The following is a 17,521-nucleotide window of genomic DNA, read 5'->3' as shown; positions in this document are numbered from 1 at the left end:
AGAGTGCAGTTTTCAAAAGCGCATTTTGATGCAAAATCTAGGGGCACTTTTCCCCATGGATTTGGCACCAGTTCTTAAAGGGAAAATATGCAAATACATTCTCTATGAACAGGGCACTGGAAAAAATACCCCCAGAGATCTGTACATGCAACTTGAGTTAGTAGTGTGTGCTACTATGTTAGAAGGCACTAACACCATTGAAAGATAATTTTATAGCAGGGCACCTAGCGCACCTAGGTTCAGTGGTTAAACAGGTAACTACTTAGGTGCTATTTATAAAGTCACATAGAGGGGCATAATCGAACGGGGCCGCCCATCTCTAAGGGCGGCCATCTCCGGGGACGGCCCTGGGAAGGGGCGGCCCCAACCGTATTATCAATCAAGATGGGTGGCCATCTTTCGTTTCGATAATATGGCTGGGGCCGGCCAAATCTCAACATTTAGTCAAAATAAATGTTGAGATCGTTGGACTTAGAGATGGGCGGCTTCGGTTTTCGTTGTTAATGGAAACCGATGCCGACCATCTCAAACCCGGCCAAATCCTAGGCATTTGGTCGTGGGAGGAGCCAGCATTTGTAGTGCACTGGTCCCCCTCACATGCCAGGACACCAACCGGGCACCCTAGGGGGCACAGTAGTGGACTTTATTAATTGCTCCCTCGTACATAGCTCCCTTCCCTTGGGTGCTGAGCCCCTCCAAATCCCCCCAAAAAACCCACTCCTCACAATTGTACACCACTACCATGGGTGAAGGGGGCACGTACATGTGGGTACAGTGGGTTTCGGGTGGGTTTTGAAGGGCTCAACACTTACCACCACAAGTGTAACAGGTAGGGGGTATGGGCCTGGGTTCACCTGCCTGAAGTGCACTGCACCCACTAAAACTGCTCCAGGGACCTGCATACTGCTGTCAGGGAGCTGGGTATGACATTTGAGGCTGGCATAGAGGCTGGAAAAAAATATTATAATTTTTTTTTTTGGTGGGAGGGGGTTGGTGACCACTGGGGGAGTATGGGGAGGTCATCCCCAAATCCCTCCGGTGGTCTTCTGGTCAGTTTGGCCACTTTTTTGAAGCTTAGTCCAGAAAATAAATGGACCAAGTCAGCCAAATGCTCGTCAGGGCCGCCCTTCTTTTTTCCATTATCGGCTGAGGGCGGCCATGTCTTAAGAACACCCCCATCCCGCCTTGGGTACACCTCCGACATGCCCCCTTAAACTTTCGCCGGCTCTGTGACGGACTGCAGTTGAGGGCGGCCAAAATCAGCTTTCGATTATGCCGATTTGGCCGGCCCTGAGAGAAGGGCGGCCATCTCCCGATTTGTGTCGGAAGATGGCCGCCCTTCTCCTTCGAAAATAAGCAGGATAGGCGCTTACATGTCTACAAAATACTAGAACAAATGGCAGAAATTGTGCCCTGAATTCAGGTGTGGACATGCACTCCTGCTTGGGCGCAGCTATAAATGTGTGTGTGTGCAAGGTCACAAGTGTGCACATGGATTAAAGTATTTTATAATCAATGTCTGTACATGTGAACTCCACTTGTGCTCTGCCTAGACCCGGCAGTGGCGTAGCTACATGGGGCCTGAGGGGGCCTGGGCCCCCGTAAATTGCAGCCTGGACCCCCCTCCCAGCGAACCCGCCCCCGCCGCCGCCTACCTTCACTTTTGCTGGCGGGGGACCCCACTACCCGCCAGCCGATGTCCTCTCCATCCTGCTCCTGCTGTTGCATGCATTGCTGATGTCCTACACGTTGTACGTGCAGAATGTCAGCAATGCATGCAACAGGAGCAGGAGCAGGTCGGAGAGGACGTCAGCTGGCGGGGAGTGGGGTCTCTCGCCAGCAAAAGCGAAGGTAGGCGGTGGCAGGGGAGGGTTCGCGGCGGGAGGGTGTCGGCAAAGACGTGGGGGGGGGGGGGTGGCGCCAGGGGAGGGCTAAAATGTGCCCCCTCCCCTTGGGTTCTGGACCCCCCTCCCACAGAAGTCTGGCTACGCCCCTGGACCCGGCTATGCCTACTGGCAAAGTATGTGCTTTCTTGACAAGGTGTGAGCTTTTAAATCAATTGGTATTTTATAAAAGGCCTTCTGTGTGAGTATGTGGCTACCTATGCATGAAAAAGACTTTAAGAAATTACCTTTTATTGTGCATTATTTTACCAAATGTCCCATTTCATGCAATGGACCCTAGTTACTTACAACTTATATTAATGGTGCTAGTACACGTGGAGGGGCATAATCGAAAGGGGCGTCCTCATTTCTATTTGGACGTCCTCACAGAATGTCCCAATCCAGGGGTGGGGAAACCTGTATTTTCGAAACAAGATGGACGTCCATCTTTTGTTTTGATAATACAGTCAGGGACGTCCAAATCCTTAAATTTGGTCGTCCCTAGATTTGGTCGTTTCTGATTTTCGGCAATAATGGAAACCAAGGACATCCATCTCAGACACAACCAAATGCAAGCCATTTGGTCGTGGAAGGAGCCAGCATTTCTAGTGCACTGGTCCCCCTGACATGCCAGGACATCAACTGGGCACCCTAGGGGGCACTGCAGTGGACTTTAGAATTTTCTCCCAGGTACATAGCTCCCTTACCGTATGTGCTGAGCACCCCTAACTCTCCCCAAAACCCACTACCCCCAACTGTACACCGCTACCATAGCCCTTAAAGGTAAAAGGGGGAACCTAGATGTGGGTACAGTGGGCTTGTGGTGGGTTTTGGAGGGCTCGCTGTTTCCTCCACAAATGTAACATGTAGGGGTGGGGTGGAGCTGGGTCCACCTGTCTGAAGTGCACTGCACCCACTAAAACTGCTCCAGAGACCTGCATACTGCTGCCATGGACCTAAGTATGACATCTGAGGCTGGCAATCAATATTTTTACAGATGTTTTTTGGGGGTGGGAGGGGTTAGTGACCACTGAGGGAGTAAGGAGAGGTCATCCCCGATTCTCTCTAGTGGTCATCTGGTCAGTTTGGGCATCTTTTTGTGACTTGGTCGTAAGAAAAGCACAACCAGGTAAAGTCATCCAAGTGTTCATCAGGGACATCCTTGTTTCTTTCGATTATGGGTTGAGGACGTCTGAGTGTTAGGCACACCCAAGTCCCGCCTTCGCTATGCTTCCGACATGCCCCTGTGAACTTTGGCCGTCCCTGCGATGGAAAGCAGTTGGGGACGTCCAAAATCGGCTTTCGATTATACCGATTTGGATGACCCTGTGAGAAGGAAGCCCATCTTCCGATTTGTGTCGAAAGATGGATGTCCTTCTCTTTCGAAAATAAGTCCGATATTAATAACTCAAGCTGATAGTTTAAAAATGTAAATTGCACCCATTTCTGCTTTCCCTAGCCTTACCTTGCCTTGGAAATGCCTCTATATAAATACAGATAAAGCATACTTTAACCCACAGACTAGATTCTATATATGGCACAAAAAAAATTGGCGCTGAAAAAAATGCGCTTAGCACTATCCTATAAACCACGCCTAAAGTTAGGCACGGTTTATAGAATATGCTTAGAGGCCATCCCTTGACTAAAATTTAGGTGCAACCATTTACACCAACTAAAACCTGGTGTAAATGCCCACGTCTTATATAGGCGCAAATCGGGCATATTCTTTAATAGTGCATGTAATTTTTAGGCATACCCAAGACCCACCCATGTCCCTCCCTTGGTCATGCCCTTTTGTGATCTGCACATTAGAATTTACTTGCACCACTTTACAGAATAAACTTAGAAAGTTGTGTGTGTAAATTCTAATTAGTATCGATAATTGCTTGTAAACAGCCAATTATCAATGCTGATGAGCTTGTTAAACAATTAAGTTGTGCGCACAAATTAGTTATGCATTCTGATTTGCGTTCGCAACTTATAAAATCTGGGGGATAACGGATAGGCAGTTTACAAATAGACTTTTACTAAAGTAAGGGTCCTATTTACAAACCACATAAACATTTTGAGCCCAGTACTCAATGTTGGGCAGTTTCTGGTGAACGGCATTGAATATCTGGGTGTAGTTTGCCTGTTTTAAATTTAACCGGCCAAGCCGATATTCAGCACTGGCTGGTTAAGTTTAAACCGGCCAAAGATATATCTGCTATTTTGGTGGCCAAATTTGGCAGCCAAACTTAGCCGGTGATACGCTGAGCATCAGAGGATATCTGGTTATATTGCGCAATATTACCAGTTATCTGCTAGGCGCTAAACAATAATATTCAGCGGGAGATAGCCGGATAAGTGCGGTTTAACCACTATTACTACTACTTTCTATAGCACTGCTAGATGTACGTAGTGCTATACACTGAACGTGTAAGAGACAGTCCCTGCTCAACAGGGCTTACAATCTAATCAAGACAGACGATTAACCAGCCAGGAGCAATTCCTAGCCGATTAAACGGTTTTAAATATTGGGCAGTTTGCCCTTAATGCACATTAACAGCAAAAATTAACCCACGGTACCCTCACTAATTATACATAATCACTAAACAAACAGCATTACACAGAAACTGCACCTAAAGAAAAGTAAAGGAAAGAAAATCAAATGCAAATTAAGTCTGCAGGCAGCAACAATCCACTTAAAAAGGAAGAGCAGCCAACCTTTATCATAAGAAGCTATAAATTAATAAAAGTCACAATCTACCTCAATTCCTACAATTTTTAGCTAACTTAGGGGCCCTTTCACTTAGCACACACTAACAAAATTGGCATGCACTAAATGCTAACAAGCTCATAGTTATAAAATGGTCTTCTCAGAATTTAGCTTTCGCTAAGCTTTAGTCATAGGAGCTAACTTTTCAAAAATGATTGGGGGTGCTGAAATTTTTTTTTAACAGGTGGTGCATTTCACCGCTCCACTCCATCCTCTCCCCTCCACCCCTCTCCCCCTCCATTCATTTCCAGCAATTCTCCTCTCTCCCCCTACCCTCCCCTCTCATCCATGTCCAGTGAATTCTCCTCTCTCCCCTGCTCTCCCCTCCCTCCATCCATGTCCAACAAGTCTCATCTCTCCCCTGCCCTCTTCCATGTCCACTGATTTCTCCTCTCTCCCCTCCCTTCCCCTCCATGTCCAGCAATTTCTCCTCTCTCCCCTCCCCTCCATGTCCAGTAACTCGCCCCAAACACCACCTGCCCCTTTTCAGCCCTCCTCTCCTCCGAGTTCTAGTCCCAACCCCAGCCCGACCTTTTCTCCCACAACAGTCCTCCGTCCTCGCCTTCCTGCCGCCCAGAATTTAAAACTCATCTTACCTCGGTCCCAGCAGCAGTGAAAGGCGAGCAGGCTCGGCTTCAGCCTTCCCTTCTCTCTCAGCTCTGGTCCCGTCCTCGTAGAATCAGGAAATGAGGGCGGGAGCCAATTCCAGGCTCCGCCCTTTCTGCCTCGCCTCTCCCTATGCTTGGAATAAACTTCCTGAGCCTATACACCAAGCCCCCTCCCTGCCCATCTTCAAATCCTTGCTCAAAGCCCACCTCTTCAATGTCGCCTTCGGCACCTAACTACTATACCTCTACTCAGGAAATCTAGACTGCCCCAATTTGATTGACTGTACATTTTGTCCATTAGATTGTAAGCTCCTTTGAGCAGGGACTGTCCTTTCTTTGTTAAACTGTACAGCGCTGCGTAATCCTAGTAGCGCTTTAGAAGTGTTAAGTAGTAGTAAGTAGTATTATGTTATTTACAGAGTAATGAGCACTTTACATACATTTGCATGTTTTGCATCTCATTAATATGTACCCACAGTGACCTAACTAAAACAGCATTAGGGCACCAAAACCAGCAATATAGCCATTTAACTTGTGTTAAGGGGCAAATAATGTGGGCTAGCGCTGCATGATAACCCCCCCCCCCCCCCCCCCCCTTAATGCTAGTAGCTCTGAATAGCACCTGGTTCTTTTACTGAGAGTGAAGTGAATAAATTTATACTAGGAGCACATGTCCTCCTTGTGCTGAGAGATTTCTGAAACCTCAGTGGGGAAAGGGGGGGACAGGTTCTGAAGGTTGATGTTGCTGTCAGGAGGAGGAGAAATTGGGGGGGGGGGGGGTCAAGTTTTTGGTTAGTGTTGGATGGAGATTAGGAGGGAGGTCCAGATGCAGCACCCATTTTTTTTCTTTAAAGTATGAAGAACACGGGAGGTAGATTTTTAAAGGTAGACATTTGGTTAGCAGGCGCTGGTACCTGGGTAAGAGCCACTGAGAGGAATATTTAGTGGCACTATCCCCCGGATTCTATATAAGGCGCAGCCATTAGTGTGTGTTAAGTTGTGCACACAGCCAATTTACTCATGCTACTTAACTGAGCAATAAGCCAATCAGTGATGATAATTGGCTGATAACAACAAATTATCATCAGCAATTGGCAATAATTGGAATTTATGTGTGCTTCTTTATAAGCTTACTAGTGGAACCATGCCTGTTTCCTCAACAATGAAACGAGCCCCAGGAAGGCTGTCATGTAAGCTTTTTTTTCCTCCCTCCCCTGCCCTCCCCTCCATGTCCAGCAATTCTTCCCTCCCCTCCATGTTCAGTGATTCTCCTCTTCTCTGCCCTCCCATCCGTGTCCCGCAATTCTGCTGGATATTTCTTCTTACCATCTTCGCACTGTCTGGTCTGTGGATAGAGCAGCGTGTCTCAACTGGTGTGCCACGACTGCTCCCCAGGTTTACCACAGGAGTTGGGCCAGCTTATTTTGTGCTGGAATGGAGTAAGTTTTCTTGTCTCTAGCAGTCGGAGGCAACATGCAGCGATTCATACAGCCTGCTTGTGCCAACCCTGGAGCATTATCTCTGATGTAACTTCCTACTTCCGCATAGGCAGAAAGCGTCAAAGAGAAGACTCCGGGGTTAACGCAAGCAGGCTGTATGAATTGCTGCTTTCTGCCACTGACTGCTGGAGACAAGCATGAGATGGGGGTTCAAGAGAGACAAGAGGAGATGCCTGGTTGCTGGCTGGAGAAGGGAGAGATGCTGGACTACTTGTGAGGGGAGGGGAAGAGAAGGTAAATGCTGGACTTATGTAAGGGTGGGGGGGGGGGGGGGGGGAAGAAGGTAAATGATGGACCAGGAGGGAAAGAAGATAAAATGTTGTACCATGTGTGGGTGTGAGTGTGGGGATGGATGTAGGAGTGGGGGGGGGGGGGGGAGAAGAACGTAAAATGTGTGGGGTGGGACTGAGGAGGAAGGTAAAATGCTGGACCGTTTATGGGGGGGAAAAGATAAAATGCTGTACCATGTGTGGGTGCGAGTGGGGGGATGGATGTGGGAGTGGGGAGGAGAAGATAAAATGTGTGGAGGTGGGGGTGGGGCTGGGGAAGAAGGTAAAATGCTGGACCAAATGTGTGGGTGTGCCTTGACAATTTTTTCCCAAGTCCATTTAGTAGTGGTTTATGGACATGTCCTTTAGGAAACCGTCTAACCCCTTTTTAAACTCTGCCAAGCTAACCGCCTTCACCATGTTCTCCGGCAACGAATTCCAGAGTTTAATTATGCGTTGGGTGAAGAAAAACTTTCTTCGGTTTGTTTTAAATTTACTACACTGTAGTTTCATCGCATGCCCCCTAGTCCTAGTATTTTTGGAAAGCGTGAACAGACGCTTCACATCCACCTGTTCCGCTCAACTCATTATTTTATATGCCTCTATCATGTCTCCCCTCAGCCTTCTCTTCTCTAAACTGAAAAGCCCTAGCCTCCTTAGTCTTTCTTCATAGGGAAATCGTCCCATCCCCGCTATCATTTTAGTCGCCCTTCGCTGCACCTTTTCCAATTCTACTATATCTTTCTTGAGATGCGGCGACCAGAATTGAACACAATACTCAAGGTGCAGGCGCACCATGGAGCAATACAACGGCATTATAACATCCTCACACCTGTTTTCCATACCTTTCCTAATAATACCCAACATTCTATTCGCTTTCCAAGCCGCAGCAGCACACTGAGCAGAAGGTTTCAGTGTATTATTGACGACGACACCCAGATCCCTTTCTTGGTCCGTAACTCCTAACGTGGAACCTTGCATGACGTAGCTATAATTTGGGTTCTTTTTTCCCACATGCATCACCTTGCACTGTTTCGCTCAGGCAGACACAGTAAAGGGGAGAGGCAAGTGCCAGTGGTGGCACAGCAGCATATGGGAATCGTTGCTGCTGCAGGATTTGGAACATCACCGTGATGAGGTAAAATGCCTGAGGGGAGGCGGCATCTCGGCCTGGGGGGGCAGCATGCAAGCTTGGACCAGCCCTGCCAATTGGTACCTCCTAAATAAGAGGCAGTAAGTGCTTCCGTGTTAATTTTTTCCTGATCTCCTGCGCTAATGCACACAACCTGCAAATAAATAAATACATGAAAAAGCCCTAAAAAGTGTTGCATTAAGGGTCCCTTTTACTAACCGCAGTAGGGCTAATGCATGGGTAGCGCACGCCAAATCAGCACTACCTCTGGGGTAGTGCGAGTGCCTGGCGGTAATTTCAAAGTTGGCGCGTGCCGTTTCACGCGGTAGAAAATAATGTTCTATTTTTTTACTGCAGGGGGGGGGGCATTCCCAGCAGTAATCAGCTGTATGGCCACATTGGTGCTCGCTGCCTGAATGCTGCACGAGTAGCATGTGAGCCCTTTCCGCCAAGTAAACAGGTGGCGTTAAAAGCTAAGGCAGTAAATAGTCATGCATTACTTTTCATGTTAGCTCACAGCCATTAGCCCCATTTTAAAAAAGGTCTTTTTCCCAACCACGGTAAACTTCATGCGTCCAAACTAGCACAGGCCACTTTTTACCACAGCTTAGTAAAAGGGCCACTAAATCTGGGTTTAGCATGCAGGAAATTCCTGTATTAGAAGGAGCCCGACTGAGAAACACACTACTTCTTGAGTCACGTTGCACCAGCTCAATAATACAATTCAGGAAACAGCTGAAAGCACATTTGTTCACTCAAAATGTTTGTAGAAAAATATTGCTCTAAATTTATAACACAGTCTGTATATTTCATTTTAAGGTTCATATACTTGCTTATGTGTTTTTTTAGGTTGTTTTTATTGTGCGTTGTTAATTGTTGAATCTGTTTGATATTATACTTTTACTCTGCCTGGAATGGAAAGATAGTGCAGGTTAGCATTTTAAATAAATAAGCGATCCTTTTACTAAGCAGCGGCAAAAAGGAGCCTGCGCTAGCATTAGCGAATGCGTTGAGGCCCCCTTTTGACTGCAGTGGGTAAAATGCTGTTGTTGTTGTTTTTTTAAAGAAATGGCCGTGCAGCAAGTGAAGCACTTACCACGCAGCCATTTCGAGGGTGAGCACTTACCACCACACATTAAGGTGTTGGTAAGGGCTCCCGTGCTACCCCAGCGGTAACTGGGCAGCGAGTGGCACTGCCCGATTACCACCGGGTAAACACCAGAGCTACAAAAATAAAAATATGTTTGTAGTGCCGGGAATAGCGCATGCTGGGGGTGGGAACTACCGCCGGGCTGCTGCAGGAGCCCGGCGGTACTTCCAGTTTTGCGAGCAGTAAACCCGCATTGGGCTTACCTCCACTTAGTAAAAGATCCCCTAAATAAGAACACGCTAAGCCCAGATTTTACCACACTTTAGTAAAAGGGCCCCTAAATTTGTAAGTCTGGCCTACTAGAATGAGGAAATTATTTGGTTGCAAACCAGCCAGTTAGGTTCACTGAATATTCTCCTAAAGAGAATTTGCTGCTTAACTGCTCACCTAGTCTTTGAAGCTCTGCTTCATACAAAGACAGAAGATGAGGATGTACCGAGGACACTGCTGTCCAGTTGTTTGTACTGTGCACGTGGCCAGTAGTTTTAAAGTGAGAAACAAATACTGTATCTGCATAAAAAATACGGTAACAAACAGTATTGGTAGTTTATATATGAATTTATGAGTATTGTAGATTAATATATACTTACTTCTTCCATTAATTATTATTTGATACCCATTAATAGGTCCATTAGTTAAATTGGATGCTTCCCAGGTAACTCCAAAGGATGTGCTTGTTATAGCAGAATAATTACATGTCAAATCTATAACTTTTCCTGGGGCTGCAATAAAAAAAAACAGAATAGAAGAAAGATAAAAACAATAGTAAGGCAATTAGAACCACTGTTCCTCTAATAATTATGAGGCCATTCTACTAAATTATGTTAAGCACTTAATGCACAGTTAACGTTGCATTAACTATAGCACAGAGCCATGTTAAGGGGCTTTGTGTTATTTTTGCAGATAGTGCAGGGTATAAACCTGGCATTAAGGGCTAGATAATAGAAATAGCACGCCATTTTGCATGCGCAAAATTGCATGTTATCATGAGAACCACGCAAAACTAAATTAGCTAATGAGTCAATTGGCGCCAATAACTGGGTGCTAAAAATCAATTATTAGCATTAATTGGCAACAACTTGGATTTGCATGTGCATCTTGCTATGTGCTATTCTGTAAAGATCCACAAGTAAATCCTATAGGGGGAGATTCTATATATGGTGCCTAAAAAGATCGGCGCTGACTATAGGATACGCTCAGTTGATATTTCAGCACCTAAATCTATGCATATCCGTTTATTCCAATGAAAGCATAGCGTAAATTTCGAAGTATAGATTTAGGTGCACTGGTCCATATTCCATAACTAGGCACCTAAATTTTGGAACGCCCACCAAACACCTATTTTCCCGCCCATAACCATGCCCCTTTTTGCCTGTGCACATTAGAAGTTCAGCGCACATCGCTACAGAATACGCTTAGGGGCCCTTTTACTAAGGCATGCCCAAAAGTTGTCTGCACTGGTGTAGACACGTGTTTTGGATGTGCGCTGGTCCATTTCCTGAGCATGCCTGGATAAAAGAGGATGGAAAATGGACCTGCGGCAAAAAGAAAACCAGCGCGCATCCATTTTTGGCCTGAGACCTTAACACCACCCACTGACTTAGCAGTAAGGTCTCATGCACTAACCGGGTGGTAGTCATGCAGTACGCCAACTGCCAATTACCGCCAGGTAAGGGCCCTGAGTGTTTTGGGCATACGCCAAAAATGGAATTACCACCCAGGGCAGGTGGTAGCTGGGTGGTAGTGCCAATTTGAAGCATGTTGGGTGCACGTAGGTGCCTATGCACCTTTGTAAAAGGGCTCCTTAGTGAGTTGTGCGCTTAAATTCTAATCGTGCCAATTAGTGCTCATTATTGCTTGTTAAGTGCTGTTTTCAGCACTCATTAGCTTGTTAAGTTGTTAAATTGTGTGTGTTGTTATAGAATCCGTGCTGATTTGGGCGCCGATCTCTAGGCGCGCTATATAGAATCCGGGGAAAAGCGTGCAACTCAAAAGCGGTGTAGCCATGGGAGGGGAATTCACTAAAGATGCAACAATATTACTGAATACTGGGGATCGACACCTAACTTATGTACCAGGGTTTACACCAGATTTCAGCTGGTGTAAATCCTGACACCCAAGGTCAGGTGTGCATCCCGGCACTACATACTATTCTATAAAGGGCACTGATCTTGGAATGCCCATTATAGAATACCATTCAGCGCTGAGTTTTTTGGTGCCAAATTTTGAGTTCCATTTACTGAATCCATCCCTAAGTGCTTTTGGTGTCAAGGGGTATGGCATGGGCAAACAACGGTGCAGAAGGTGTTTGACAGTTAACACGCTGCACTTACCACACGCTAATTTCGTCATGCACAGTTAACGTGGGACCACTTATCACCTCCTAAGTAGGAGGAGGTAAGTTCTTCCATGTTAACTCTCGACAGGTACCGTTCACTGACAACATTAGCACACAACCTGCAAAAAAATGAATGAGAACACCACCAAAAGGTACCATGTAAAATCCGCAGTTACCATGTGATAAAATCCCACAGTAAGCTATGGTACCTACAAATTTTACTGCTTTTTTTTAATTGGATTTTGCTCACACCTTTTTTAATAGTAGCTCAAGGTGAGTTACATTCAGGTACACTGGGCATTCCCCTATCCCTGAAGGGCTCACAATCTCAGTTTGTATCTGAGGCAATGGAGAGTTATGTGACTTGCTGAAGACCACAAGGAACAGCAGTGGGATTTGAAATGGCCACCTCTGGATGTCAGGACTGGTGCTGTAACCACTAGGCCCCTATATAGCTTAGTATTTAACTAGCTAGTATTTAACATTATTAAAACCTCTGAGAGGCTTAAATGATACTGTCCCTAAAAAACATCCAAAATAAATTATTATTTTTCTGAGTTCAATCTTTGACCCTCTCCTTTTTTTGTCTTCTAGATTTTGGCTCTCTCTTCTTTCAATTAATCTCCTTCACTGCTTATTTCCTTATTTTACTGTCTCCTCCCTTCTCATGTCTGACCACTGTCACTGATTGAATGTGAGACAACTTATGTTTAATGTTTAGCACCCTAGATGCTGTTCCTCTTTCTTTTTCTTCATCTGTTGAAAAAGTTGGCATTTGTTTATCATCTTTTGCCTCTTTATTCCCACAACTCTGTCTTTAGCTCTTAACTTTCAAAATCTATTCTTGTCTGTCCTTTGACTTCCGTTTTATACAAACTCATGTCACAGTCAGAGTACTGCAAAACACCGAAGGACTGGTCTACCAGAACTTCCCCTTCCCCTTGTAGATACCCAAGGCCTTTTTTGGGGAGGCCAAAAATGAACATGCGTCAAAATAAAAAGTGGTGCACGTCCATTTTGGGCCTGAGACCTTACCGCTACCCATTGACTTAGCGATAAGGTCTCACGTGTTAACCAGGTAGTAATCGTCAGTGCACATACACTGCCGATTACCACCCCGTTAGCGTCGCGCAGAAATAAAAAATATTTTCCGACGCACATATCAGACAAGCGTAAAAAATGGAATTACCACTCGGGATATGCGGTAGCCGGACGGTAGTTCCAAATTGACGTGCGTTGGATGCACATAGGCGCCTATGCGCCTTAGTAAAAGGGTACCTAAGGATTTGGAGAGATGGGATAAGTTAATTCTATCATGGATGGAGAGAATGGAGGCTTTATCCATTGATATTCCAGTGTGTCTGTTCCAGGTATGGCATAGGAAATTATTTTGTTTTATTGGGAGGGGGGGGGGTGGAAGAAAACTAAGAATGGGAAAATGGAAGGAAGAGATGGGGGTGCCTAATCTTGAAAAGCATTATTGGGCAGTGCAATTAAAAGCTTTAGTGGCTGTAAAAGTCAGGTTCTGGGAAAATAATGGATTCAGACTGAGTCAGGAGGTGGATTTGAGGGGATTAAAGGACTACCTTCTAGACTTGTAGTGGGCGGGTCATTCAGGGCAAGAGGTGAGAGCCTTGAACAACCCCTTTCCCAAAAACACAATGCTAGTCTGAACCACGTTAAAGAGGGGGCTGTTAGGAGGGAAGGCAGAGTCTTTATTTCTTCTCCTGCAATATTTATTTATTAGGATTTATTTACCGTGTTTTTGAAGGAATTCCCTCAAGGCAGTGTACAGTAAGAATAAATCAAACATAAGCAATAGACAATTATAGCAGTAAAAATATTCAAATAACAATACAAAGTATGGCATTGTATTACTTGTGTGTGTGTGTGTGTGTCATATTGTCTTTATTGAAACTTGCAACAAGACAAACCAAGCATACAAACAAGCGATAAAACAAGCAATAAAACCCGCTAACTAATACATAAATAAAACCTTACTGGCCAATACCCCCGCCCCTCAACAAACCCTCCCACTCAGGGAGGCTGAAACGAAAAACCCCTCCAATGCCTTGCCCACTGTAGTCCAGAACAATGCTCCTTCTCCCTCACTGCCAGCTGCTGGACAAAATGTACCACATCCCCTGCCACCTCCTGTACAGACAGCCACTTCCGATATAATGAAGCTTGGCAGCGTGCCTGCCACAGGAAGTAACAAAGGGCTGCAGCGATGATATACAGTGTCTCCCTACACCACCCCTTTCCTTTTGGAAACCCTCCATAGGCCCATTCTGCATAAGATAGCTGGTGGAAGAAAGGAATCCCTAATTGGCGGGCTACTGCCTGACAGACTTGTTGATTGAACGGGCACTTGAGGAGGAAGTGGTCCATTGTTTCATCCTCCGTCACGCACTCCCCCCTCGGGCACTTACGATCATTGCTGTTTCTATTTTTCATGTTAGCTCGAACATAAAGCCGGCTGTGGAAAGTCAGCCAGGCCATGTCCGCAATCTTCCGGGGGAGGCGTGATGAATTGAGGAAAGCCAGACCTTCCTCCTGTAGTGGACCTGGGCAGTCCCTCAAGGCTAGACGTGTTGAAAAGTGTGTCTGAATAATGCGGTGTTGTAGCTGCCTCCTGTCCTCCTTCTGGATTTCCTGTACTGTGATACCCCATCTCTTCACCAATCTCAACAGAGGTGAGATGTACTGTGGCAAGTATCCCGCCTTCCCTCGCAGGGGCATTGCCTGACCTCCCCTCACCCAATCCCTCAAGTACCGCTGAAGCCAGGAGGCCATGCAGTCTGCCCAAGCCGGCCTCCCTTCCCGCAAGACCCCTCCCAGATTTTGTTGGAAAAAGAAACAACTAAAATGTACCACAGGGTTGACCATTCCCAACCCCCCCTCCCTTTTGGGCAAATAGGTCACCTCCCTCCGGATAATATTCATCCTGTTCCCCCATAGCTGTTGGAAAAACAAGCTGTATACTCTGGCATGTAACGATATAGGCAGTAAACAGACCTTGGATATGAACAGGAGAAGGGGTATCAGATAGGTCTTAATGATATGCAGTTTTTCCACAAACCGCAACTTATATGATTTCCACTGGGCCACCCTTTCCTCGACTCTCCCCAGCCCCTTCTCCCAGTTGATCGTATCATAGTCCTGTCTGCCTACCCAGAGACCCAGGATCCGTACTTCATCCCTTGCTACTGGGTACTGACTGGGAAGTTTGAAAGCTGGTCTGCCCTGTCCTACCCAAATTGCGGAGCTCTTATCCTGGTTTATCTGGGCCCCCGCAGCCTGTGTGTATTCTGCCATCCAGGTCTGAACTCGCTCGGCTTCCTCCTTGCTACTGATTACTACTGTGACATCATCTGCGTAGGCGACACATCGCCATGTGTGTGAACCCAAAGAGATGCCCTCTAGTTGACCGCTAAACCCTCCACTCAACCTTCTGAGGAAAGGATCTAAGGAAAGGACGTACAGCAAGGGGCTGAGGGGACACCCCTGCCGTACCCCTGACCTCACTGCAAAGCTCTTGCCCACCCAACCATTTATTAGAGTGCTACTCCTTGCATTGCGATACAAAGTCTGGATCCACCCTATAAACTGGTCGGGTATCCCATAGCACCGAAGCACTAGCCATAGGTACTCCTGGGACACCCTGTCAAAAGCCTTAGACTGATCAAGGGTCAGCAAATACTTTCCCTTTGTCCCACCTTGACTCCTTTCCACTATTTCACGGATGGTACAAACTGCTTCCACTGCCCCTTTCCCCTTCACCGAGCAAAACTGTGCTGAGGACAAGAGACCACCCACTGCCCCAGCCAGGCGGTTGTAAATAATCCTGGCCATTATTTTCCTATCTACATTCAGAAGACTTATGGGTCTCCAGTTCTCGATAAGTTCCAGATTTCCCTTCTTTGCGAGGAGAACCAAAATAGAACACTGCTGTGAAGGGGCCAAACGCCCGTTCTGCAAACAATTATTAAAAATTGCAGCTAACACTGGAATCAGGACCACACGGAATTTTTTGTAGAACTCTGGGGTCAGCCCATCGGGACCCGGAGTTGTACGTGCTGATAGCGTATCAATAGCATCATCTACCTCTCCTGTGGTAATGGGCCTAAGCAGTTGTTCCATCTCCCCCTCCGAAACCTTTTCCAAGCCTGGGGCACTCTGCACGTATGATAGCATGAAGTTAGAAACCAAGCTCTCTTTCCCCCACAATTTGGTGTAAAACCGAATGACCCTGGCCTCGATTGAACGTTGGTTCGTCAATCGCTGCCCTGCTTCATCTCTCATAGCATAAATGACCTTGTGTCCTACTGCTACCTTGCAATTCTGGAAAGGATCCGGGGAATACCGATGCCCATATTCCCTTTCCAGAAGCAAAGCAGCGTATCGATCATATTGCAACAGCCTCAACTGGGCCTGCAAAGCTTCTATCTCTCCCTTCTCTAGATGGTTGGAGACCGCGTGGTCCAATTGCTTACGAAGACGACAGCACTGTGCCTGTAACCCCAGACTCTGCTTCCTGGCTAGGGACCGGAAAAGGGCCTTGACTCGCCCCTTTACCATGTCCCACCAGGCTCCCTTATCATCCATCACCTCCCATAGTGTTTCTTGGTCTGCTAAAAAACCCTCAAATATTTGTCTGTTTTCCTCTACTTCTAATAACTTTGCACTCAGTTTCCAAAATCCTGGGCCTTTCTGCGCCCCTTCGCATATTGTTAAGACTGTGGAAACTAAGGCATGATCTGAATATTCCGTCCATCTATTCGGCTGCCCCTGAAACTTAGCCAACCCGCCTACAAAGAGCCAGTCAATACGGCTCTCCGTGTCTCCCCTTCTAAAAGTGAACCCCTTCCCTCCCGCCACCTCCAGTCTTGCCTGTTTTACAATTGCTGCCAGCTGGAGACTGTCATAACCCACCTGACGCCTGGACCCCTTTCTATCTGCTTGCTGTAAGACCATATTAAAGTCTCCTCCAAATACCACCAATTTGCTTGTATATAAATACGGTTTCACCCGGAGCAACAGCTGCTTGCGTTCCCAACTAATCTGGGGCCCATAAAAGTTAATGATTCGCACTGCTACCCCTCTAATGAAAACGTCTAAGACAACACACCTCCCTATCTCCACCTCTATTTCCCTCGTAATCTCCACTTCTCGGGTGGCAAAAAGAATAGCCACCCCTGCGCATCTTTCTTTGGCCAGAGACCAGAATGAGGGCCCCCCTTTCCAATCTCTCTTGGCCCGGTGCAGGAGCTGCAAAGAATCCAAATGAGTCTCCTGCAACAGGATGCAGTCTACCTTGCACTGGGTCAAATCGCTAAAGGCGACAAATCTAGTTCTCTCTGCCTTTATGCTGGCTACATTCAGAGTTGCAAAGATTAAGGACAAGGCAGCCATGGTTTATTTCTTAAATTTCTTACCCCTCCTCATCTCTTCACCGCAATCCCTCTTCACAGATATTCCTGCCCCCATCATTTCTTCAGGATCCTCTATAATTTCTTCTAATTCCAAATCCTCCCACTCTGAGTCATCTTCCCCGGCTTTCTTTCTACCCTTTTTTTTCTTGGTTTCCTCTGGACCAGCCCTTTCCCCTTTCATCCCTTCCTTACCCTCCTCTATTTCCTGCATGAGGCCCTTCATTAAACTAGTAGGATGTGATGTTAGACTTGGGGGTAACACTGCTGGCTCCTCTCTGTTAAGTCTTTCAGATGATTCATTCCTTGCTCCCCTCCCCTCCCTCCTCTTCTCCTCCAAAACCTCCCTTTGGGGTGGATTCATCTCAAGATCACCCTCTCCTTCACCTGAAACCTGAAACACTGCATATCGATTACTCTGGCTCTTCTCCAGAATATCTGTTCTCCCCGCT

The 17,521-nt window shown here is 46.5% G+C and overlaps 1 protein-coding gene across 2 annotated transcripts in view; it reads right to left on the bottom strand.

Moving 5' to 3' along the window:
* The window catches only part of PTPRC (protein tyrosine phosphatase receptor type C), a 291,837-nt gene that overhangs the window by 115,689 nt on the left and 158,627 nt on the right, over window positions 1-17,521 (bottom strand). For both annotated transcript variants that reach the window (XM_030205809.1, XM_030205811.1), the window contains one exon: window positions 9,890-10,021. In XM_030205809.1, the coding sequence (XP_030061669.1) occupies window positions 9,890-10,021 (132 nt within the window). The remainder of the gene's footprint in view (window positions 1-9,889; window positions 10,022-17,521) is intronic.

This window comes from Microcaecilia unicolor, chromosome 6 (genome assembly GCF_901765095.1).
Source record: "Microcaecilia unicolor chromosome 6, aMicUni1.1, whole genome shotgun sequence".
Taxonomy (NCBI): Eukaryota; Metazoa; Chordata; class Amphibia; order Gymnophiona; family Siphonopidae; genus Microcaecilia; species Microcaecilia unicolor.
The sequence above is the reverse complement of the archived record's forward strand: the minus strand, read 5'-3'. Positions and strand labels throughout refer to the sequence as shown.